At 22.9% G+C, this 27,620-nt stretch overlaps 3 protein-coding genes across 3 annotated transcripts in view; 2 read left to right on the top strand and 1 right to left on the bottom strand.

Annotated features, from left to right (window-relative positions):
• The first annotated feature begins 142 nt into the window (after window positions 1-142).
• LOC127286476 (Fanconi anemia group D2 protein-like) lies at window positions 143-20,079 on the top strand. Its single transcript, XM_051312906.1, has 17 exons — window positions 143-912; window positions 3,768-4,169; window positions 4,340-4,506; window positions 5,001-5,271; window positions 5,503-5,859; window positions 5,988-6,348; window positions 9,382-9,812; window positions 9,913-10,004; window positions 12,655-12,826; window positions 12,922-13,173; window positions 13,496-13,820; window positions 13,990-14,314; window positions 15,682-15,894; window positions 16,224-16,524; window positions 16,611-16,828; window positions 17,142-17,350; window positions 19,823-20,079. Exons 1-17 carry the CDS (start codon window positions 464-466, stop codon window positions 19,991-19,993), a joined length of 4,716 nt encoding a protein of 1,571 aa, XP_051168863.1. The 5' UTR covers window positions 143-463; the 3' UTR covers window positions 19,994-20,079.
• Window positions 20,001-27,314, bottom strand: LOC127286478 (transport and Golgi organization protein 2). Its single transcript, XM_051312912.1, has 4 exons — window positions 26,812-27,314; window positions 20,957-21,203; window positions 20,490-20,708; window positions 20,001-20,366 (listed from the first exon to the last, which is right to left on the bottom strand). The coding sequence occupies exons 1-4, from the start codon at window positions 26,951-26,953 to the stop codon at window positions 20,156-20,158; spliced, it is 819 nt and encodes a 272-aa protein (XP_051168869.1). The 5' UTR covers window positions 26,954-27,314; the 3' UTR covers window positions 20,001-20,155.
• The window catches only part of LOC127286477 (uncharacterized), a 71,646-nt gene continuing 67,938 nt past the window's right edge, over window positions 23,913-27,620 (top strand). Inside the window, exon 1 of the mRNA XM_051312911.1 lies at window positions 23,913-24,552. The gene's annotated coding sequence lies outside the window, so the exon portion shown is untranslated. The remainder of the gene's footprint in view (window positions 24,553-27,620) is intronic.

Below are 27,620 nucleotides of genomic sequence, written 5' to 3'. Positions count from 1 at the left end.
GATCGAAATTTGAGGTATATAAGCACCTTTAGGCTATGTTTTACTGTAGTTTCACATTTCAGATCTTGTACCTCACGTACTTTATTATTACTACGAACCCATCCCTGATTTTCAATGTTTATGTTTTCCTATATATATATCAACAAAGTATTTTGTTTTCGTGATATTTGAATCTTTTTTTTTATATTTAAAAAACATTTTTACCAATAATTGCATCATTATGTGTTTTATATAAATTTTTTAACGTCTCTAGTATTAATTAATATAGTTATTTTATAATTATTTTGTTCATAAAAAGAGGTTAAATATTAATTCCCCAGTTATAAGTATATAAAAAAATCACACCTGTTGAAACGTGTTTATTATTTGTTTATTTCTTCAAATATTACTAAATTTCATTCAATGTTTACAAATAATTCTATCAAGTGTTAAATTTTGTGTCGTTATTAAAAAGAAAAAAAAAATGGATAGAAGAAAAATAAAATCGAATAATGCAATGTTAAGTAGGTTAGGTTTAAAAACAACCGGCAGAAATGATGAACAAAGTGGAAGTCAAATTTCAATGCGTACACAATCATCAACATCGTCAAGTTTTCGTCAAGTTATTCCATCGACTAAAAGAAAACACGAGCGCGATAATAATAATGATGATAATGATGATAATAAATCATCGCAAATTTCAATAATGTTAGATTCGACATCGAAAAAAAGACGAAATGATCAATCGGAAGAAAATCAGGAATCAATTCATGGAAATAGACCACCAAGTGTATTATCGGATTGTGCTTCACAAAGTTCAATTCGAACACCTTCGGTGATGAGCAAATTTTTAAGTATGAGTAAAAAAAATCCAGAAAAATCAACATCTACTTCCATTTCAAAATTGCCAATTATTAAAAGTCAAGAAAAAAGGTAAGATTTCTTTTATTTTCACTCTTTTTTTTTGTTTTTCATTTTTTTTAATATTAATATTTTATTTGTATTTATTAAATTATATTTTTAATTTATTTGATATTAATTAATATTTTTGGGAATTATATTAGTTTTTTTTTTACGAGTAAGGGGGAAAAAAAATTTTTTTTTTGAAAAATCAAGGGAGAAGTTTAATTAATTTCTATTTGTTCAGAAAAATTGTTTATATTTTCAACGAATTAGATAATTTTTAAAAATTAGAAATATTAATTTGTTAATTTAAAATAGTGCTGCCAAGCGATAGAAAAATTGTTTTTTTTTTAGATTAATACAGACCTCGGATTATACAATTTTTTTGAAAATACGACTTTTTTCTACTTTTTTTTTTTTTTTTTTAAATAAGATGCAACTTTTTCGAATATTTGAAGAAAATTTTTGTAAAATTTTTAAACAAAATACGTCTACTTTATATATTTTTTATTTCAATTATTTAACAAATTTTTCTCTAAATTAATTATTTTTAAAAATTTTAATAAAATTTCTATTTCAAATTCAATTATCTTAAATTATTTTTCAATCAAAAATTTTACAAAATTCAACAATATTGTTTACTATTTAAAAAAATAAAATAAAATTACTAAAAATTTCAATTTAAAAACTTTCAGTCTCGGATTTTTAATAATTTTAATAAAATAAAATGTAACGTAATAAAATTACTAAAAAATTTTAATACAAAATCACTTGAAATTTAATTATTTGCAAAAATTTCAATTATTTTTAATGATTTTTATAATATTCTTTGAAAATTCAAGTATCTAAAAGCATTTTTCAATTAAAAACTTTTAGAATTAAATTTTTTTATGTGATTTCTAATAAATTCTTCATTAACAGAAATCCCTAAAAATTTCTCTTATTACAATTATTGTCTGAAATTAAACACAATTTTTTGAAATTCCAGAGTGTCTAACGGTCAGGAAAGTCAGGGAAAAATCATAGAATTTCTTTAATTTTCTGGAATTTTTTATGAAAAAATTTAAGGAACTATTAGTTTCAAAATTTTTTTTACTTTTTTTTCAAAGGAAATCCAAATTAAAAAGTTGGAATTCACACTCAATTATTAAGCATGTGATATATTTTATATTCATTAAGTAAATAATTATTTACTACTATTTATTGAATCTAATAAATGATTTTTTAAACTTGGATAACAATTAATTAATTTTTTTCAATGAAATATTTGGTTTTTTAATATAAATAAAAATTATTTGATACAATTTTATTTTATAGGTTTCAACTTCAAATAAAGTAAATTATTCATTAATACGAATAATTTATTATTTAATGCTAATATCCAAATTTAACTTATAAAAATTTTTGACTGTCACGAATATTAAATAATCGAATTTCTATTTAGCAAAATTGTATAAAGTGGATTTTATATTATGCAAAATTTTCAATTTACATTTAACTAAAATTCAATTTTAAAAGAATTTCTAGGCCTCGGATTATACGACTTTTTCGACTATTTCCGTTTTTTTTTTCAAAAATACAACTTTTTTCGACTTATTTTAATAAAATGCGACTTTTTCGACATTTTTTTTTACAAAATTTTTAAATAAAATACGTTTTTTTTTAGTATAAAATGGAAATCTTCTTCAGATCTTCTTTATTTCAATTATTTAACAAATTTTGAACTAAAATTTTTCACAAAATTAATTATTTTTAATAATTTTAATGAAATTCATCATAAATTCAATTATTTTAACCTATTTTTCAATTAAATTTTTTATGAAAAATAATTGTTTATAATTTAAAAAAAAAATTAGCAAATAAAATTACTTAAAATTTTTAATTTAAAATCACTTAAAATTTTATTATTTGCAAAAATTTCAATTATTTTTAATGATTTTTATAATATTCTTTGAAAATTTAATTAAGTATCTGAAAGCATTTTTCAATTAAAAACTTTTGAAATTTAATTTTTTTTATGTAATTTCTATAATATATTCTTCTTCAACAGAAATCATTAGAAATTTCTATTATTATAATAATTATTGTCTGAAATTTAACATAATCTTTTGAAATTCAATTATTTCCAAAAATTTCAATTTAAAAGCTTCAATTATTTTTAATGATTTTTATAATATTCTTCGAAAATTCAATTATCTGAAAGCATTTTGCAATTAAAAAGATTTTTAAGTACACTTTTTGTCTGTAATTTCTAATAAATTCTTCAATTACCTTGAAATTCAATTTTTCTTGGGATAAATTCCGTTAAATTGAAATTGTATTAATTTGAAATTCGATGTACTAGAAAATCTGCTTTATATATATTATATATATATTTATATAATTATTCTCATTAAAGAATTAATAAAATGAATTTAATATCTAATAACATTAGTTATTTAAAGCAAAATATTGATTAATCATTTAAATTTTATTAATAAAAAAAATCGATTTTATTTGCTTTTTTTTGGAATCTAAATTGACTAAAGCGACTTTTTTTGTGCCTTAAAGTCGATCCGAGGCCAGCCTTTTAAAATTTAATTATTTTTAGAATTTTACATCTTAAATTTTTTGAAATTTAATAATTTCAATTATAACGCTTCCGAAATTTAATTATTTTTTAATAATTTATATAAATTTCTTCGAAAATTCAATTATCTGAAAGCATTGAATTTTTAATAAATTCTTCAGCAACAGAAATCGCCAAAAAAAAATTTCAATTAAAAAATCACTTGAATTCAATTATTTTCAAAAATTTTAATTTTTAATTTCTAAAATTCGTTGATTTTTCTTTAAAATTTTCTTTTCAATATTATATATTATTATAAATTAACTTTTTATTTTAGTATTCCATCTCAAAAGACGCCAGTAAAAAATCCAAGTCCAAAACCAACGACATCTTCTGTAAGTCCAAATACATCAGAATTTGAGAGGCAATTAACTCAAAGTGATGATGAAATGTCACCAGTGAGACAAGTTTTAGGAATAAAAGAAAGTAATGAATCAGCAAAAAAACGAATAGAACGAGAACTCACAACACCATCAAAAAATGGTGGTAGTGATTCTGATCAAAATATTTTCAGTAGTGGTTCGTCATCATCAAAAAAACGAGGAAATTTCTCTCTTAGAACTCCAAATGATAAAAATAACGATAATGAAGAATCAAATTCAAAAAAAGCAAAACGAAGATTACTTGCAAACGATGATGATATCAGTCCAATAAGGGGGAATATTTTCTCTTCTACCAGGTTATTTTTTTTTCTCTTTTTTTATATTATACCTTTATTTATAATATATTTTATAGTAAATAAATTTTATAAAAAATATATTTTTATATAAATATATATTTTTACAGAAATATATTCTTATACAAATATATTTTATATTTTTATTACATATAATATATAAATTATTTTAGAAACGATGAGGTAAATAAAATTAGCAGTTTATTTTCTCCCGTACGACCAGTGAGAAATGAATTGGAATTTTTAACACCAGGACCAATTCAAACGAGAAATAAATTTATTGCATTTTTAGCTGATTCACGTGTTACATTAATAAAGGGAGAAGCACCTCATCAAATAAGTGAGTTTCATTTTTTTTTTTTAAATAATATAATTTCTTCTTGCTTTTTTCAAATGACAATTTTTATTTTCAATATTATTGAGAATTTAACATAACATATTTTATTAATTTTTGATTGGTGGAAATTTAACTGATAATCTTTTGAAACTTTAACTTCTTCGACAATTTATTTACTTTAAATAAACTAAACTTTATTTTACTCCAAATAAACTAAACGTTTAAAAATTTACAATTTCTAAAGTTAATTCAAATGTAAATTCAAAAAACAATTTTTTAACTCAGAAAAATTGAAGAATTATTATTTATCAACTAAAAATTTTGTTAGGAAAAATAAAAAAGTTTTCAAAATAATTCAAAATTTAAAAATTTTTAAATAAATTTTTTTTTCTCAGAAATGATTAAATGATTTAATTTAATATTTATTAAATTTGAATAATTAAATAAATTGGTTTTAAAGTTTTTAAATTTTTTTTTCCTTTTAAATCACATTCCAGACGGAGATCCAAATGATATAAAAATTAATATGAAAAAATTACTACAAAGGGGATATAATAAAGAAGAAATTTCAGAGGGTTGGAAAGATTTTATTGATAATGATAATAATTTAAAGAAAGCAACACAAGATTTAAAGGTTATTCATGATGGACAACCTTTTCCCAGTTGGTATAATACATCGTTAATTAAACTTTTATTACAAATTGCCGAGATACAAAAACCATTATTAGAACATCTTCTACAAAAATTAAACGAAGTTATTCTTGAAGCGTATGTGTTACCTTTAAATTATTTTTAATACTTTTACTTCTGTTTTTTAAGGTGATATATTAACCAAGTTTTCAATAATTAAATTATTATTTAAAAAAAAATTTCATTTATTTATTAAAATTATAAAAATTAGTTATTAATTTAATTTTATCTTTTTTCTTATTTTTCTTTATTTATTTATTTAATTCTGTTTTTGTTTTTGAAAATTATTATTATTTTTTTTTTTGTTAGAACTGACGCAGAAAGCGTACCTTGGGCATTCACAATAATACAACAAATAAGATTCTTAGAATTTATTGTCGATCCCGAATCGTTGACAACAAAAATTAGAGAACTCATTGAAGCAACTCCAGTTTGGTTTCAAAAAGAATTAATTGTCTTTCTACCTGATATTGTCATTGATTCTCAACATCATGAAATCTCGGAAATTCTTTTAACATTACTTGAACGTTGGCCAGAATTAATAAATGTCATTCTTGATACACTTTCAACTTTTTCCTTTGGTAAAATGCAATTTGAAGATTTAAGAAGTAAACTTATTGATATGCTCGAAACAGCTGATCCTAATAATGTTCCCGCCATTAGCAGGTAAAAGAAAAAAAATCAAAATATTTCCAAAATTCTTATTTCTTTGAAATAATTATTATTATCTTTTTTAAATTTTATTCTCTTCTTTTTTTTTTTGTAAAAATATATAATTTTTTTTCCCCATTTAGATTTATCTTGCGCAATTGTAATGAGGAGAGGCCAGCGGAAGAATTTTTAAAAATATTGCGCACAGTTCATTTGGAGCCATTGCCAAATACAAAACTTGAAGAATGTTACGCAAATCAAATGGAAACGGTTCAAATAATTAAACAGGCAATGAAAGCATTTAAAAAAGTTGTTCATGCAACTGCAAATGTTCTTAAAACAACATATGATGAACAAAAACCAATGGATATAATTTATTTACTCGTTTTATTTGATTCTGGTGGTTCAACGCAAAAAATTGCCGAATCAATACTCAAACAACATATTCGCTCTGGATATTATAGATTGAGTTCATTTAAAACTTTCTACAGGGAATATGTCGAGGTATGTATTTAAAATATATATATATATCTAATTATTAAAAAAGAAATGATAAATCATGTCCAAACACATTTCAATTTTTTCATAAGACACCATCTTTAGTTGCAAAAATGAACTAAATATAAAAAAAAAAAAAAAAAAAAAAAAAATTGGTATTTCCTTTACGTAATATGTAACAATTTCCAGAGAGAATTTTTGCAATAACAATATTTTATAATAAAATTTGAAGTTTAAAAAGTAGTAAACAAATTTTTCGTTTATTTCAACGTTCAAGACTTTAGGCACATTCAATAAGTTTTAAAATTAATTTGTTAAAATTTTCAATTGAGAGAATTGAATTATCCCAAATTTACTTCTACAGGGTTGACACAGAATTTTCATTCTAATTTTTTCTGACTTCCAGACAATATTTTGTGTTTTTTCTTAACATTTTCGAATTTTATTCATTTTTGTTAAATGTGAATTCTATTTTAATAAAAAAAAAAAAAAATTGATAAATCGGGGTTGCCACGGGTCAGGGTAATCAGGGAATTTTATGAAAAGTACTGGAAAAATATCAAATTTTTAAAAATATTACTAAAAATATAATTTTTGAAATTTTCAATTCAAACTTTTGCTTCTAAAAATTATTGTCTTACATTTTTATAATTCTAGGCCTCGAATCGACTTTTGAAAGGAAAAAAAAGTCATAAAAAAAGTCTAAAAAGTCCATTTTTTTATTTTCAATAAATTTAATTGGTTGATAAATAATTTATTATTATTAACAATTTGTTTTTAGAAATTAAATAAAAGTTATTAATTCCTCAATACCTAAAAATGTTTCACAGAAATATTCTCAAGAATTTTTTATTTTAAACCACTGAATTAAACTGAGACAAATTTTCAAGATTTCAATTTAGTTTCAGAACAAATTTTCAAAAATAATTTAAAGTTACATTAAAAAAAAAAGAAAATTTTTCTAGTCTGATTTATGCAAATTATTTAAATTCAGAATTTCGGAAAATGTTTTAAATAACTAAATTTTCGAAGAATTTCATTGAAATATTATTGAAAAAAAAATTAATTTAAAATCAGAAATTTGTGAAATAATTGAATTTCCGAAGATTTTTAATTAAAATTTTAAAAATAATTGAAAATGGAACAGATTGATTTAAAATTATTAGAAATAATTGAATTTCCGAAGATTTTCAATTGAAACTTTAATGAATTTGAATTAATAAATTTTTTTTACACATTTCAGACAATAATTGAATTTTAGAGAATTTTCAACTAAAATATGTTCTAAATAATTTAATTTTAATGGAGTTAGAGTTAAGATTTTTAAAAATAATTGCATTTTTTGAAATTAAAAAAAATTATAATTTTGTTGTAAATATAAACATTAATTGAAAAACCATTTAAATAATTGAATTTTGGAAAAATTGGATTAAAACTGTTGAAATAATTAATTAAACAAATAATTATGTAGATAAAAATTTGGGAACAAAATTTTCAATTGAATTAACATTCAAATAATTATTCAATTACTAATTGAATTTGAAAGAGTTGGAGTTAAAATTTTTTTGGAAGTAATTAAATTTCAGAAGATTTTAAATTGAAACTTTCATAAATTTTCATTGAATAAATTTTTTTCACAAACTTTAAAGAATAATAGAATTTTACAGTATTTTTAATAAGAAAACTTTTTATTACCCTGAATTGTTGGAAAACTGTATTAAAGTAATTAAAAAAATTAATTTAGCGAAGAATTTTAAACAAAATTTTTAGAAATAATTGAATTATAGAGAATTTTCAATTAAAATTTTAATAAACTTGAATTATTGAAAGTTTTTAAAAATTTTATAAACAAAAATTAAATTTTAAAAAGTTAATAATTAAAAAACGTTTTATGTGATTGAATTTTTGAAAAATTTGATTAAAGTTACAAGAAATAATTAATTTAAAAAAGAAGTTGAAATTAAAATTTTTAGGAATAATTGAATTTTGGAAGAACAATAGTTAAAATTTTTGGAACTAATTGAATTTCTGGAGATTTTTGATTAAAATTTTCGTAAATTGTATTAATTATTCAATTAAATTATTCAACAATTTCAATTTTAGATAGAAAATTTAGAAATAATTGTATTTTAGAAGAGTTCGACTTAAAATTTTCAGAAATAATAATTGAATTTTAGGAGATTATTAATTGAAACTTTCATTTTGAATTGGTGAAATTTTTTTTTTAAACTTTAGACAATAATTGAATTTTAGTGAATTTTCAATTGAAAACTGTTTTAAATTATATGTATTTTCGAAGAATTTGTTTTAAATTAACTGAAAATAATTGATTCTCCAAACAATTCGAGTTAATAAATTTTTTTTTATAATTCAATTTTAAAAAAATAGAAAAAAAGTCGAAATAGTCGTGCCTGTTATTAAAAACCTTTTGAAATATTTTCATTAAAGTCAGGAAAAAAATTTTAATTTTGACTTGAAATCAGGGAAAAGAGCAGGAAAAAATAAAATATTATTCTTGTGTCAATCATGTAAATGAAAATTCGATCATATGATAATTATAACAAATTTATTTTACAATATATATTCATACGTCACATAATTTGATAAGTTGAAGCATAATATTCGCATAATATTGAAGTATTTTCGTCAATATTTTATTTTTAATTATTTTATTTCTGAAAAATTTTATTTAAATAGATACAATATTTAAGTTTTAGAGAATATTTTTATCAAAAAATTTTTCCAAAATAAATTGGCACTAAATTTTAATTTTAAAATTTTGTTTATATATAATTAAATTTTAGAATATTAATAGTTAATTTTTTACAACAATAAAATTTCAGATGACTTTCACTTGAAAAATTTTAATATTTAAAAATAATACCTACATGAAAAACTCTATACATTTAAAAAAAAAAAAAAAAAAAAAAAAAAATGAATACTTTCTCATTTATGATGAGAATATAAAAATTGATTTAGAATTTTGAAAATGATTTGATGTTTCGTAGAGAGATGGGATTAAAGTTTTATTAAATTCAGGTAGGACGTGATTTACAATCAAGTGCATTAACATTAGCGAGTAATCTTGTAAAATCAGACGATCGTGTCTATGCAGAACTTGGAATTGAATGGTTTGTCTTGATATTTATGAGTCAAACGGAAAATTATAAACAACGGCAAGTGTTGGATAAAATTTTACAACTTGTTGGTTATGATAATTCAACGGCAAAAAAAGCATTTACAATTCTTAGTAAAATGATTGACGACGATGAAAGACGAAAATATTTACATTCACATTGTCATACATTGAAAATTTTATTAGAAAAAGTTGATAATTTAGATTTGGAAAGTGCAGCAATTTTAAGTGATGTTCTTCATGGTCTGTGCATTCAATCGAGTTCAATTTCTGAATCATTATCCGATGATATGAGTATTTTAATGTCAAAACAAATTGCCAGTTCAAAACCAATGTAAGTCAATTTCTAATGTGTATTTTTGCACAATTTTTATTTTCTAGGGAGTTTTTTTTAACAAATTAGAGTTTAAATTACTTTTCTATTTTTTTTTTAGAACAAAATGTAAAGGTGTCTTAAGTGCTTGTATGGCAATTAAACATTTTGCAAGTAAAGAAGAAACGTGTAAAGATGCATTAAATCTTTTTGGTAAGTTATGGAAATGTTTAATTTTTTTTTCTTTCACATATTTGTTTCATAATTTACTGACTTTTTTCTGTCTTTCCCTAATAAAACTAAAAATTTACTATTTCAAAAAAGTACTATAAAAAATTTAATATTTTAAATAATTAGATAATTGTTCTTGTAAGTGCAAAAACAATTTTTCACTGCTACTTTTTCCTACTTTTTTTTAAAAACCCGAAAGCTACTTTTTATTTACAGGCCTCGGATCGACTTTAAGGAGCAAAAAAAGTCGTTTTAGTTGATTTACATTAAAAAAAAAGTCAATTTTTTTATTTTAATTAAATTTAATTAGTTAATAAATATTTTACTATAAATAATAATTAATGTTATTAGATATTAAATCCATTTTTTAAATTCCTTAATAAGAATAATTCTACAGGAATATTTTTAAGAAAATTTATTTTGAATATTTCAGAATCGAAGATTTCACCAATTCAAAATGAAAGTTTCAATTAATAATCTCCTGAAATTCAATTATTATTTCTAAAAATTTTAAGTCGAACTCTTCTAAAATACAATTATTTCTAAATTTTGTATCTAAAATTGAAATTGTTGAATAATTTAATTTTAATAATTTTAATCAAGATTTTCGAAAATTAAATTATTTAAAACATATTTCAATTCGAAATACTCCAAAGTTTAATTATTATTTAAAGTTTATAAAATATTTACAGAAATTATAATTTACGAAAATTTTAATTAAAAATCTCCTGAAATTCAATTAGTTCCAAAAATTTTAACTATTGTTCTTCCAAAATTCAATTATTCCTAAAAATTTTAATTTCAATCTCTTTTTTAAATTAATTATTTCTTGTAACTTTAATCAAGTTCTTCAAAAATTCAATCACATAAAACGTTTTTTAATTAATAAATTTTTTAAAATTTAATTTTTGTTTATAAAATTTTTAAAAACTTTCAATAATTCAAGTTTATTAAAATTTTAATTGAAAATTCTCTATAATTCAATTATTTCTAAAAATTTTGTTTAAAATTCTTCGCTAAATTAATTTTTTTAATTACTTTAATACAGTTTTTCAACAATTCAGGGTAATAAAAAGTTTTCTTATTAAAAATACTGTAAAATTCAATTATTCTTTAAAGTTTGTAAAAAAAATTTTCAATGAAAATTTATGAAATTTAAAATCTTCTGAAATTTAATTACTTCCAAAAAAATTTTAACTACGACTCTTTTAAATTCAATTAGTAATTGAATAATTATTTAAATGTTAATTCAATTGAAAATTTTGTTCCCAAATTTTTATCTACATAATTCTTTGTTTAATTAATTATTTCAACAGTTTTAATCCAATTTTTCCAAAATTCAATTATTTAAATCGTTTTTCAATTAATGTTTATATTTACAACAAAATTATAATTTTTTTTTAATTTCAAAAATTGCAATTATTTCTAAAAATCTTAGCTCTAACTCCATTAAAATATGAATTATTTAGAACATATTTTAGTTGAAAATTCTCTAAAATTCAATTATTGTCTGAAATTTGTATAAAAAATTTCATTAATTCAAATTTATAAAAATTTTCAATTGAAAATCTTTTGAAATTCAATTATTTCTATTAATTTTAAATCAATCTGTTCCATTTTCAATTATTTTTAAAATTTTAATTAAAAATCTTCGGAAATTCAATTATTTCACAAATTTGTCATTTAAAATTAATTTTTTTTTTCAATAATATTTCAATGAAATTCTTCGAAAATTTAGTTATTTAAAACATTTTCCGAAATTCTGAATTCAAATAAATCAGACTTGAAAAATTTTCTTTTTTTTTTTAATGTAACTTTAAATTATTTTTGAAAATTTGTTCTTAAACTTAATTGAAATCTTAAAAAATTTGTCTCAGTTTAATTTGGTGGTTTAAAAAGAAAAATTCTTGAAAATATATATCTGTGAAATATTCTTATTTAGGAATTAATAAATTTTATTTAATTTCTAATAACAAATTGTTAATAATAATAAAAATTATTTATCCATCAATTAAATTTATTGAAAATTAAAAAATTGACTTTTTAGACTTTTTTTGTAATGTAAATCGACTAAAATGATTTTTTTTTCCTTTCAATAGTCGATTCGAGGCCTAGAATTATAAAAATATAAGACAATAATTTTTAGAAACAAAAATTTGAATTGGAAATTTAAAAAATTATAATTTTTCAATTTTTAAAATTTATTTTTATAATTATTTTTAGAAATTTGAAATTTTTCCAATATTTTTCATTAAATTCCCTGACTTTTCAATGATTTCTCTGACCCGTGGCAACCCTGTGTAAAATTTTAAAAATAATTAAATTTTTGGTAATTTTATTTGTTTTTTTTATTAATTGTAAACAATTGTTGAATTTCATAAAAAAATTTTAATTAAAAATTTGTAAAATAATTGATATAAAGAAGATTTGCATTGTTTACTAAAAAAAAGACGTAATTTGTTTTAAAATTTTGTAAAATAACAAAATGTAAAAAAATCAAAAAAGTCGCATCTTATTAAAATAAGTAGAAAAAAGTCAGAAAAAGTCGTAAAATCCGAGGCCTTCATTTTATTAACTAAAAAGTGCAAAACATGAATTAATAGAAAAAAAAAAAAATTCTCCAATTTTACAGAAAGAGTGACGTTGGGAATAAAATTATGTCGCAGATCGCAAGCTTTATTTTATGATCGAATGAGTATAGTCGTGTCTGAAACTGAAAATATTGATACTGAATTTCTTAGAGTAATTTCAAGTTATTTCGAAGACGCATTTAATGAATACATTGAGGCAAATCCATCAGAGAGGTTTATAATTTGTTTCTTTTTAAATGTATTTTATAAAGTACGATTAAAAGTAATGATTATATTTATTAAATTGTATTTAAAAATAATAATTACAGGGATAATATGGAAGTGAAATTTGGATTAAATCCACCGCGTAATATGCCAACGGAAATAATAATTTCCTTTGGCGATGGAAAATTTGGTGGAATTGTGCCTATTTTATTTAGATTAATAAGAATGTGTAATGCAAGACTCGCTGATAATCTTAATGATATTAATGCACTTTTGGGTGCAGCGATAATTGTACCAAGAAATCTTGAAGAGCCAGAATCAAAAAATCTTGATTATATGCTTTATTGTATAAATTGGTGAGTTTAATTTTGAAAATTTTTATTAACTTTATAATTTTTTTTTTATTACTTTGCAATAATTGTTGATTTAACTTTAAATTTTATTGCAATTTATCCTGAATATTAAATTTGAAATTTTATTATTTTGAATTAACAAAAAAAAAAAAATAATTTCTAGTTTTAAAAAATTATAACCGATTCTTTGATTTATATTTTTTTCTTATTTTTTTATTTATACCTTCGATTGTACAGTGAAACTTTAATTTCAATTAAAGTTTGATTTTTTTTTAATTTTCCTTTATATTTAATTTAAAATATTTGTGTTACCATTTCTTTGAAGGTTTAGAGAAGTGATAAGTGGTTTTATAAGTGATGAAGATTCTCAAATGCAGAGAAGAATATTAAAGCGTCTTGACGATTTAATGAAAATGCAAGGTGAATTTCAAATGGCACTCTCGATGCATGATACTCGTTATGAACCACCACAGGCATATTTTCATTATTTTCCCGTTAAGCCTTTTGTTAAAATAGAAAAAAAATCAACGAAAAAGGGAAAAAAAGCCGATAAATCGCTTGTACTTGCAAATCCTGAATGGGAAACTTTTGATTTGGGCTCACTTCTTGTATCGAAAAATCCCACTTATTTCCGTAAATTGGACATAAAGGTTTTTATTTTATTTTTTTTTCATTATTTATTTATTTATTTTTCTTTTATTATTTATTTTATTATTATAATTAAGAATTTTTTCCATAATTTTAAAAAATGTTGACTTACAAATGAACTGTGAGAATATTAAAATATTTTTTTAAATTTTTAAATAAATTTTTTATCAGGTAGTTCATCTTTTGAACATTAAAATGGATATGACTTTGACTCAAACATCATCGCAGGCTGTGTCTATTGCTCAAGTTTGTTTTGTTGTAAAAGAATTATTGGGAATGCTTGAGAATAATACTTCGGATTTATTAATACGCGATTTAATCCATTTATTGCCGGAAATATGCAATAAATTACAGGATATTGCCAATGAAGTAAAAGAAAATGAAATTGAAGATTGTCAAATGAGAGAAGCACTTATTCTTTTGTTGCAATTGATAAATCAAATTTTCAGCTGCAAGGAATTACATAATACTGCAAAGCATAGTGAACTTGTTCAAAGTCAGTTTATTTTTTTTACAATTTTAATTTATTTATAAAATTTTATTTACTTTATTTAAATTTATATAAAAAAATTAATCATTAAATTTATTTTATTATTCTTATTATTACTAGCAAACTATACTCGCGTGTGAAAAGTTGCTTTTTTAATTTATTTATTTATTAACAAAAAAAAAAAAAATAATAATAAAAATATTTGAATTAAGTAAATTATATAATTATAAAATTTTTATTTCTATATTTTAAATATCTACAATTTAATTAATATTATTTTTCAAATTAATAGTTTTAAATTAATTAAAATATTAAAATATTAAAATTATTCAAAATAATCAAACTTTGGAAGAGTTGTAGTTGAATTTTTTAGAAATAATTAAATTTCAAAAGATTTTCTTAAATTTTAGACAATAATTAAATTTTACAAAATTGAAAATAATTTATCAAAATAATTTTAGATAACATTTTTTAAAAGTAATTAAATTTTCAAAAGATTTACAATTTTGATTTTTGAAATTAATTGAACTTCAAGTGATTTTTAATTGTAATTTTTTGATGAAGAATTTATTAACAATTAAAGACAGTAATTGAAATTTAAAATTTTCTAATTGAAAAATTGGAAAAAAAGGTTTTACATTGAAATTTTTGGTAATTTTATTTGATTTTTTTTAAATTGTAAAAAATTGTTGAATTTCACAAAAATTTTTAATGGAAAAAAAATAAATTTTCGAATTTTTAAAAATCATTAAAAATAATTTAATTTTGGAAGAGTTAGAATTGAAATTATGAAATTTCAAAAAAAGTTTTGATGAAAAAATTTGAAAATACATATTTAAATTTTAAAAGGTTTTAAATTGAAATTTTTGGTAAATTTCATTTTATTTTTTTTTTTTTTAATTGTAAAAAATGGTTGAATTTTGAATTTCCGAAGAATATTATAAAAATCATAAAAAATAATTATATTCAAAAAAAAATTAGAATTGAAATTATCAAATTTCAAAAAGTTTTAGATGAAATTTTTTAAAAATAATTAAATTTTAAAAAGGTTTTGAAATTGAATTTTTTTAGTAATTTTATTTGATTTTTTTTCTTAATTGTAAACAATTGTTGAATTTCATAAAATTTTTAATTGCAAAATAATTTAAGGTAATTGAATTTGTAATGAATTTCATTAAAATTATTACAAAAGAATAATTAATTTGGAGAAAAATTTTAGTTAAAAATTTGTTAAATAATTGAAATATAGAAGATCTGAAGATCTGTATTGCATACCAAAAAAGACGTATTTTGTAAAAAAGTGAATAATAATAGTAATAATAATAATAATAATGAAATAAAATGCAAAATTTAATTGAAAAAATTTGTTTCAGCGGGACTTAGTAAAATAGCAACACAAACTAGAGGAATGAATACAACTCAAATATCAAGAAAAGATCTTGTTGCTGAAGCTTACAGATTTTTTGACCAAATGCGTGAAATCGCTGAAGGTCGATCAATTGTTCTTGCTTTTAATATTTCTAATGTTTGTGGAACTCTAATGAAACATTCAAAAGTTTTTGAAAATGAAAATAAAGAAGCACATGGTAATATTAAAATATTATATATTATATTAAATATTATATTACTAAAATACTATATATTATTATCAGTTTATTATTAAAATATTTAAATATTATGAAAATCAATTATAAAAATCGTAATATTGAAAAATTGTCAATATTTTCAGGAAAAATGTAACAATTAATTAATTATCAGTGTTTCAATAATTTCAAAAGAAAATTTAGTTTCTTTGATTGAAAGAAAACACTTTTTTTTTAATGATAAATAAATTTTATACTAGTTAAATTTTTTATTTATTTAACTATAACTGATTTATTTGTTAATTATAATAAAGTATGAATTAAATTTCCAGCTACAATGGCATACGATTTTCTACGATCGAAAAATTGGCTGGATAAACAAACAGGAAGTTTGTATCGTAATGCAATTGCTGGATTGCTTAAAACTTGGATTGACAATGAACCATCACCATTGAAAAAAGTGAAAGAAGTTGTTGATTGGCTAAAGGACGATGTTGAATTATTGGAAAAAGCTTCAGATTGCTTGCGAAATTTACCATCAATTAATAAAAGCAATTTTCCCCTACTTTTCAAAAAAATTCTCGAGGGTCTTATTAAAGGGATTAAGATTGATTTACGTGATTCTAATCTTCCGTACGTTTTTTACAAAAAAAAAAGAAAAATACTAATTAATATTTATGATGGATATAAGAAAATTGAATATTTATTAAATTTTTCAGTTGTACGACAAAATTAGCAACATGGGAAACTGCTGGCAAGATAGTGTCAACAATTGTTGATATCAGCAGATTATTGAATATAAGAACAATTCTCATACTTTCAGTGAGATATCTGATAATAATTATGCGACTGTTACTCAATCAGGGAATTGAACTTATGGAATATAATCTTAGATATCATCCTCAGGAAGTCATGAATATTATCAACTATTTTCAAAGTATTTATTTATTTACTATATATCTATTTATTTATTTCAAGAAAAAAATTCATTTAATTTAACAATGCTTTATTTGAATTAACATTTTGAATTTTGAAAATCTGATGTGAAATTTCTAATCAGCTACCCCGGAAACCCCCTAAATAACGAGTTTTATGAATTTTTTTGAATTTTGAGATTATAGGAATAATAATTCAGCTATGTTTTTGCGTTTTTTCTAATCATATAATATAGAGAACTTTTTATAGTTTAAATATAAGATTTTTTTTCATTTTCTACAGCTTATTAATAGATTCAATATTAACTTTTCTAGAATCTACAAGATTTTTACATGGAGTTTATTGTACTGGTGTTCATCAACAGGATACAACAATGACAAAATTCTTTCCCAGTATTAAATCATTATACGATCAATTTATTTGTCGTATGAAGGGATTTATGGCATTCAATGATTCATTAAAATTCTTTAAATTAGGAAATTTAACTAAAAAAGGAATCGACGGAGTGCCAATACAATCGCAGGTATGAATTTTTGTTTATTGAGTATTAAGGCTTCTTTTTTTTTATTAATTTTTTTTTTCAATACTTCAAATTCGAAATTCTACAAATATTAAACTTTTCTCGCAATTGCTTTTCCTTTTCATTGGTAATTTTTCAAATTCAAACAAATGTCATTATTTAGAAATTACAATTTTTTTTTTAAATATTCCACTTTGAACTCAAAGTTTTTGAAATCTTAACAATCTATCAATCTATCTATAAAGCGTCGATTGTGCAGCAATTGGGACGCATGATTATGTTCTAAAAATCATTAGTTAGAATTTTCATTTTATCGAATTTCATTTGTCATAATTATTTTTGAGCCGAATTTTCATTTGTTTAAATTATTATTTTGTAGAATTTTCATCAAAACGATTTTCTATATTACAGAATTTTTATATAACCGAAAATTCACTTCAAAAAATTTTTATTTGTCAAAAATTTTATTTGCTCGAATTTTGATTTAACATAATATGTGTAAGAACTATAAAGTTCATAATATGTATTATTCGAGTTACAGTTTCAAAAAACTAGTTCGCTACAAGCATTCATACTTGTAGTATCGCTTAGCGATTATATTGTCAAATAAATTGTCCTAATCTTAAAGTCATGTCTCATTCTATCCATATGCCTAATTTCTAATATAGGCATTTTAAAAAAGAATTTTTATTGGGTAGAATATTATTGCATAGAATTTTCATTTTATTTTTTCAGATGAATTTTCATTTGTTCGAATTATATTATTTCATATAATTTCCATATAACCGATTTTTTATACTGTAGAATTTTTACTTAACCGAAAAATCATTTAACAGAATTTCTAATTGATAGAATGTTCATTTGTCCGAAATTGCAAATGGCCGAACAAACAATCGGTTTCGGTGCGATTTTTAAAATCAACCAATCACAATTTTATGGATAATTTTTGATTGGTTGATTTTAAAAATCGCGCCCAAATCGATTGATTGTTCGGTCATTGGCAATTTCGGATAAATAAAAATATGCTATCAATTAGAAATTATGTTAAATGATTTTTCGGTTAAGTAAAAATTCTGTAGTATGAAAAATCGGTTATATGGAAATTCTATCAAATAATAATTCGAACAAATGAAAATTCATCTGAAAGAATAAAATGAAAATTCTATGCAATGAAATTCTACCAAATAAAAATTCTTTAAAATGTCTATTATGTTAAATGAAAATTCGATAAAAATTCTGTGAAGTAAATTTTTGGTTATATAAAAATTTTGTAATATAGAAAATCGTTTTTGATGAAAATTCTGCAAAATACTAATTCGAAAAAATATAAATTCGGCTCAAAAATAATTATGACAAATGAAATTCCATAAAATGAAAATTATAACTAATGATTTTTAGAACATAATCATACGTCCCAAAAATTTAATGATAACTTTTAAATACCCTCGGAATTAGAGGGTTAAAATCGGTTATGGCCAGGTCCAAGTGAGGCAGCGCCATCTACATTGATACTAAAATTTTGGAAAATTTTCAACAGTCTTTTCTTGAAAATAAGAAGGTAAAATGCTTTTTCCTTTATGGATAATTAATTATTGGCAAGATATACACCAGCTAAAACTTTTTTTGAGTTGAAATAATAAAAAAAATTTCATGTCAATAAATTAAATATGAGCACTTTTTTCACAAAAACTGTAACAGTACTTTCTCAGAAATTACAATCAAAAATGCAATTTCCATTTGGAAAATTAATAAACGCTAAAAAATGCACGACCTAAGATTTACCAATCACGAAAATAACAAAAAAAAAATTTTATTAAATATTTAACATATTGATACTGCTTTACTGATTGTGACAGCCCTTTGGTAGATTATGTATTTCAGGTGGTTAGCAACAGCGCCAATCTCCTCCTTTCGGCCAAACTGCGAAACGTCTGGAGACATATATAACCTGCCAAACGGCTGTTATAATGAGTAAAATGTGTTATGTTAAAAAACTTTTTTTTGTTATTTTCGTGATTGGTAAATCTTAGCTGGTGCATTTTTTAGCGTTTATTAATTTTCCAAATGGAAATTGCATTTTTGATTGTAATTTCTGAGAAAGTACAGTTACAGTTTTTGTGAAAAAAGTGCTCATATTTAATTTATTGACATGAAATTTTTTTTATTATTTTAACTCAAAAAAAGTTTTAGCTGGTGTATATCTTGCCAATAATCAATTATCCATAAAGGAAAAAGCATTTTACCTTCTTGTTTTCAAGAAAAGGCTGTTGAAAATTTTCCAAAATTTTAGTATCAATGTAGATGGCGCTGCCTCACTTGGACCTGGCCTGATAGAATTTCAAGACGATAATATTAAACTTTTGTCCCACTGTGCCTCGTTCCAAAATCCATGATAGTTCAAAATCTTTGTAAATTAATGTTAATTATAAAATTAAAAAAAAAAAATTTAAATAATTCTTTTTTTTTATTATTTAGTCATCGACGGATGAATCATCGAGTTTAGTGGATTTAGATGGAATTACCGATGGTACAGAATCAAATCTTTCTGAAATTCTTGGCGAAGAAGAATTACCAGATATTGAATCAGATACCTCTGATGAAGAAATAAATGTGGAAGATGACAATACAAATGATTCATTTTTGTAATTCAACAAACGATATATATATAAATTTTATTTTTTTTCAACACATTTTTTCATAGAATATAATATATTTTTTTCATATCAAATGAATATTATTTTTATTTTTATTTCTATTAATACGACAAGATTTGTTAAGAACACTTATTGAGAGAATTATTCTTTTTTTTCATTGAAGAAATGTTTCAAATTTTTGAGTTTTCCAACTTTCATCAGGCATCAATGTTTCTTCGATAAATGTTATTTTATTAGAGCCATCGACCAATAAAATTGTATGTGTCCTTGTGCCATAAGTTTTTGTTTCAGAATTAACAAATATTGAACTGAGTGCTGGATAATATTCTGGACTTCTTTTGAGTAATTCTTCATCCGGTAAATGTCTGAAAAAAGAATTTTTTTTTTTTAGTTTAATTATTTAAAGTAATTTAAAATTGTAATATAAAATGAAAAAAAAAGTTAATTTTTTCATGGAAATAATTATTTTCTTGTTCTTTTTTTTTTACCTTTGGGAACATTTGAGAAATTCCAATAGTTTTTCAATTAATTCATTTTGATTGTTTATTGAAGCATTTTTTACGAGTTCTTCAAATTTTTTTTTTCCATATTGTACTTTTTTATAGGGTTTATCGAATTGACTATTTCCAAATCCGAAAATTTTCTCATCACTTGTCTGTGGTGCTTTCATATGCGAAGGACTGCTAAACCATCTTACTTTGGCGTTTCTATTTTAAATAGAAATTAAATTTAAATTTTATTTAAATTAAAAATTTTATTTAAATTTTTAATAGAAATTTTATTTTTTTACATTAAAGTTTTAAAAAAATAAATTCTACATATTAATATTTTTCTAAAAATTTATTTATTTCAATTTAATATGAAAAATTTTTGCATATTAATTAAATTAAAATTTATGAAACTAATTTTTCTTTTAAATTCTACTGGGTTTCTTTTTTTTTTTTTAAATACATACACTAAATCGATAATAACAAGAGTAAATGGATTATATTTCTCAGTTCCTTGATCAATTCGATATAATTCGTTTAAATAAGTTTCACTCGATTCATTCGATGTGACATAATTGGAAACTAAAAATCCACGACTTTCTTTTGGTGTTTCTGGTTTTGCTTCGCCACATAATGTCAAAACTGCACCTGCTTGTCCTTTTGTTGATAATGCTAACCATGTTCCTCCTTCTTTGCCAGGTTCCATATCTGTTCCTAATTTTTAGATACATAATTTTTGACAAAATTTTTTATTTTTTATAAATTTTCTCTTTATTCAAATTTTTATTGAAAAAAATTCCAAATTATAATCCAATATTAATTTAACAGAATTTTCATTTAAGGCCACGTGCAACTCGTCAAATGTAAATAAACATAAAAATGTACGTAATTATTGATAAAAATTTGCGACAGCCTTTTTTTTTAATAGAAAATAAAAATTGTTCTTTTTCTATGTGAAAATGGAAAATTCATTTATATAACTACAGCCTGACACCGTATTTGACTAATAACACAGCCACATATATATTCGTCTGAAGTAAGTAGTTTCCAGTGATTTTAAATATTTGTCCGCCATGTTGCATCCGCCATTTTGAATTTTGAATAACTGACTCCGGATTCATTTTCAGTGACCCCAAAAACCCCCGAGTAGAGAGTTTCAAGCAAATCCGAACGATTTTTTAGAAAAAGTCCGCCATATTGGATCCGCCATATTGGATTTTTTAAAACTGACTTCAAATTCGTAATCAGCGAACCCAAAAACTCCCGAGTAATGAGTTTCAGGCGAATCTGATGAATTTTTCGAAAAAGTGTCCGCCATATTGGTTTTTTGAGGTTATCTCAAAATCCTGATCTGATGGGGTAAAACGGACCCCGAATTCGGATTCAGCGACCTAAAAAACATAAAGTAGGCATAGTCAGACCCCCAGATCAAAACTTTTTTTGTGTGGCTGTGTATAATATGAATAATATTAATAATTTCAATAAAATGAAAATTACATTTAAACAACAATTTTCTCAAGGTTACGAAAAAAACCATTTGAGTATATCTAACGCACGGACGTTGTGAACCTAGGTGGGAGAAAGAGTTGAGCGATTGGACGGTCCCATCTTGGAAATTGAAATTATACCCCCACCAGAGGACAGAGACTAGGTCTTTTACCCCTTCCCACACTATTTCTCCCATTCAGGTCTACTTCGTCCGTGCCTTAGATAGGTTTGTGACTTGTGAGTCGTGAAACGTTTCATTGAAAGATTGAAACTTTCATTTGAAAGTTTCATGGATGTAAATTTCATTAGTTTCATGAAACATTGGATAACCAATAGTAAGCCTTCATGCGTAAATGCGCAATACCGTAATAATTGTTTCAGGTTAGGTCAAAAAATAAACTTGTGATTATTATAATAAAAAAAATGTTGTATGACTGTTTTTGTTACTAAACTAAATTTTTTTTATTATTTAATTAATCATACTTAATTTATTATTATATAACAATTTTGCCTATATTTCGAACTGAAACCATTTCAACTTCAGGGCTGAAAATTTAAACAAAATATCACATTAAATAATTTTTCAATCAAAAAAATTTAAATATAATAAATATCTTTTTTAATTTTTGAGTAATCGTTGGTATGTTATTTTTATGCAGTATGATTATTGAGAGATATTTATTATATTTATTTAAACTATTTTGATTGAAAAATTATTTAGTGTGGTATTTTGTATGAAATGTTTAGCCTTAAAGATGAACAGATTCCAGTTCGTAACGTAGGAAAAATTATAATATAGTAATAAATCAAATATGACCAAAAAGACCGATTTCAAATCTTATAATTTTCTTAGTCGTTAAACTAATGGTTTTTTTTCGTAACCTTGAGAAAATTGTTGTTTCAGTGGAATTTTCATTTTATTATAATTATTATTCATATTATTAGTCAAATACGGTGTCAGGCTGTAGTTTTATAACTGAATTTTCCATTTTCACATAGAGAAAGAACAATTTTTATTGTTGACAAAATTTTATTGACAAATTTGTCAATAATTACGTACATTTTCATGTTTGTTTACAATTGACGAGTTGCACCTAGCCTTAACAGAATTTCATGTTACTAATGTCGAAATTTCTAATTCATCGAATTTTTATTTGCACAAATTTTTATTTTGATAAAATTCTTAAAACGTCGTATTTTTATTTTATGCAATTTCATTTGTCATAATTAATTTGGAGACGAATTTTTATTTGTTTGAATTAGTATTCTGCAGAAATTTTATCAAAACGATTTTCTATATTACAGAATTTTTATAAAACCGAAAATTCACTTCGCACAGAATTTTTATTTGTCCGAATTTTCATTTAACATAATAGGTATTTTAAAGAAATTTTATTTGGTAGAATTTTCATTTTATTATTTAAGATGAATTTTCATTTCTTTGAATTATTATTTCATATAATTTCCATATAACCGATTTTTCATACTACAGAATTTTTAATTAACCGAAAAATCATTTAAAAGAATTTCTCATTGATAGAATTTTCATTTGTCCGAATTCGCAAATGGCCGAACAAACAATCGATATCGGTGCGATTTTTAAAATCAACCAATCACAATTTTATGGATAATTTTTGATTGGTTGATTTAAAAAATCGCGCCAAATTAATAATTAAATTAATATTAAAAATCTGAATTTGAGGTTATGTTTTTGTTTATTAACAGCAGTTAATTTGCAATATTCTAAGTCATACAAGATACACGACTTTACACTACACTACACGATCGTTACACATTTTTTAATCTATTGTAGACGCAGCCTAACCTAAAAATCATTTAGGCTGCGTCTACAATAGATTAAAAAATTTGTAATGAGCGTGTAGTGTAGTGTAAAGTCGTGTATCTTTTATGACTTAGATATTGCCAATTAACTGCTGTTAATAAACAAAAACATAACCTTAAATTCAGATTTTTAATATAAAATAAATTTAAAATTTAATATAAATTCTAAATTTGAGGTTATGCATTTTTGTTTATTAAAAGCAGTTAATGGTGTTCCGCAATGGCAAACAGTGGTTGTCTTTTAAAAATTGGCTCCTCGTAGGTGCATTTAATTTAAAAAGAATATTTCTCTCAACTCGGATTGAAACAAAAAAATCGAAAAAAATACCAGTTATCCTGAAATGTTGTACTTTCATTTACGCACAAGAAATTGAAAATTCATTACGATAAACGACGTCAGGAAGTAAAATAAGAAATTTTTTTGTAGCCGTCGGGTGCTGCCCCAGATTTTAATTTCTTGGAGGCAAATGAAAGTACACAGGGTGTTTTCGACGTTGACACTCTGAGCGCTCTGAGAGCTCGAAAAGGTTCTCAACCACATTTTATTATTTTAGTGTATTTAACCTAACCTAATCCAATGCAATCTTCTCATTACGTTTTCAAGACCGGTGAAGACCACGCTGTTGCATCATGGAGGAAAGAATAATTTTAAATGATTTACTTTTAAAGAACAATAAAACATTATTCAAAAATAATGGTCGCATTTCATGCGACGTAACGAACGTTGATACGGGTAAGTATTAATTTTAATGTAATATTTATATTTTTTATTTATTTATTTTATTTATTTTTTATTTATATTTTAACAAGATTTTGTACAATTCCTATAGCGTTAACGTAATTGACTTCAGGGTTTAAATTTGCCATTTTTGAAAATTTTCCGTTATTTACTTTCGCACTCAGAAAATACGCTCGGTTTATTAAACAAGATTGAGAAACCAGAGCACGAGCACAGCCCGAACGCATCCAATTTCAAATAAAGCATGCAAATAACACACCCTTTTTTGTGCACATCAATTAAAACTGCAGCCCGTATCACAAACATCTCACTTTTAGCATGCTTTAGCCAATCATAATAAGTTATGGCTAATCATAATTTTTAATATTGGTTGAGAACCACTTAACACTTTCAGAACACTCAGAGCGTCGACGTCGAAAACACCCACAAACTCAGGATAACTAGCCATTACGGAACACCGTTAATTGACAATATTTAAGTCATACAAAAAAAAAAATATTTTGGCGTAAAATTTTTAAGATTGATAGATTTGGGTATAGAATGCACATCGTTGTTTTCCTGAAAAAACATATTTTTGTGTTAAATTATTAAAAAAATGAAGTTTAAAAAGTGGCATTTTTAAACAAAAATAAAAACAAACATGGCGGCGTATACACAGACTTTGCTTGAGTGTGTCAGTGCTCCAGTAAACAGTAAATCATTTCTTTAAAATTTTAACCCGAAATCATTTTTTATTTCAGAAAAAAGTTTCAAACCACAAAAAAACATCCTTTGCCCACTTAAGGCCAGGTCCAAGTCGAGTCAGCTGTTCCTTTGAAGTTTCAATGGAACAGCTGACACGACTTGGACCTGGCCTTAAGGGTACTTGGGAACCTCCCATGTGACCTAGTATGGAAAAATGTATTATGGTAGTGTACGTCTTACTCTAAAATGAAAAAAGATTTTTGTCTAAAATTTTGAGGGATAATAAGATTTGGGTTCAAGGAATCTCGCTCTTCTCTTAAAAATACATCATTTTATGTTAAATTATAAAAAAATGAAGTTTAAAAAGTGGCATTTTTAAACAAAAATGAAAACATAGTGGCGCATACACAGACGTTCGAGTAAACAGCGCTAATTCGAGCAAGTGGCCGCTGAATGAACTATGCTGTAATACATTATTTTCCTATTTATTGCTTTATTTTCATTATTTTTGCGTTATGTCATAGTAAATGTAAAGAACAGCGAGATTTCTTGCACCAAACGAAATCTTCTTTCTAAAATTTTAACCCGAAATAATTTTTTATTTTAGAGAAAGTTTCAAACCACAAAAACGTCCTTTGCCCACATAATCTTAACAGAATTTCTAATTGATAAAATTTTCATTTGTCAAAAATTGCAAATGGCCGAACAAACAATCGATTTCGGCGCGATTTTCAAAATCAACCAATTACAATTTTTTAGATAATTTTGGATTTGGTTGATTTTAAAAATCGCGCCAAAATCGATTGATTGTTCGGTCATTGGCAATTTCGGACAAATGAAAATTCTATCAATTAGAAATTCAGTTAAATGATTTTTCGGTGAAGTAAAAATTCTGTAGTATGAAAAATCGTTTATATGGAAATTATATCAAATAATAATTCAAACAAATGAAAATTCATCTGAAAGAATTAAATGAAAATTCTATGCAATGAAATTTTATCCTGTAAAAGTTCTTTAAAATGCCTATTATGTTGAATGAAAATTCGAGCAAATAAAATTTCAAACAAATAAAAATTCTGTGAACTGAATTTTAGATTATATAAAAATTTTCTAATATAGAAAATCGTTTGGATGAAAAATTCTGCAAAATACTAATTCGAAGAAATTAAAAATTCGACTCAAAAATAATTATAACAAATGAAATTCCATAAAATGAAAATTCTAACTAATGATTTTTACAACATAATCATGCGTTCAAGAAATTGTTTAAAAAATAAAATTTTTTTTTAATTTTTGAAATATATTGTTCTCCCTTATTTTGAAGCATCAAAAATGAAAAAAAATCATGAATATTTTTCAAGTCATTATAATTTGATTGTTAAACTTTTGAGGTAGCATTAATTTTTATTTTCGAAATATTAATTAATTTAATAATTAATGTTAAAAATTTCAAATTCAAAATTTTTACACTTATTTAACACTTATAGTATCATTGGTTAAATAAATAAATAAAAAAAAAAGTGTAATAAAATTATTATTATTTTTTTTTAAATAATTATAAAAATGTACCTCCAAGACAATGAGGATGTTTTTCCCAATAATGTGCAGGTTTTGCTGGACGATTAAGCATTTCATCTCGATTCGCGACGATAATTAATCGAAAAGAATTCGTATCAGCTTCTGGATTACGATAAATAAATAAAATACACATTTCTATTTTATATTTAAAGAAAAAAAAATAAATTAATTATAATTAAAAATTTGATTCTATTTCTATTGTTATTGCTATTTAAATGTCTTTTTGCATCAACTTTATGTAATATACTAAAAAATATAATTGCCACAAAAAGTAGGCATCATTTAAAAATATTGATTTTTTGCACTCTTTTATTGTTATCTTCATTGATAAGAAATAAGTAAACGAAATGGTTAGTGACGAATTTTTTATGTACAATGCACAGTATACGACACGTGCAAAAATCAGCTGATTTTCACTAACACCCAGAGTTCGGAAGTTACTTGGTTTAAGGTTTGCGACGTACAGTCAGGCTTCATTCTAATATGAACGAGTCGGTACCGGAAGGAACAAAAGTAACAAACATCCCACTTTTTACTTAGCACTTCTCCTCTTTTTGTGTCTGTGTGTGTGTATTTATTCATGTGTATGCGCAAGGAGTCACCAAAAATCTGCGCGTAAGGGGTAAAAATCATAATTTAATTTAATAATTAAAAAATCTATTAAAAATCACCTCCTTGGCGAATTAGCTCAATCAATCTCTAAGCGAATTTGATCAGGTTTCGCTCAAATTCACCGTTTCTCTACGGCTGTATTCTTTGGTACAAATAAAAAAAAAATAAAACTTTAATTTGAAGCAAAA

Source organism: Leptopilina boulardi, unplaced genomic scaffold, assembly GCF_019393585.1.
Source record: "Leptopilina boulardi isolate dan_hultmark-lab unplaced genomic scaffold, ZJU_Lbou_2.1 LbouV2_362, whole genome shotgun sequence".
Taxonomy (NCBI): Eukaryota; Metazoa; Arthropoda; class Insecta; order Hymenoptera; family Figitidae; genus Leptopilina; species Leptopilina boulardi.
This window is presented reverse-complemented; position numbering and strand designations above follow the sequence as displayed.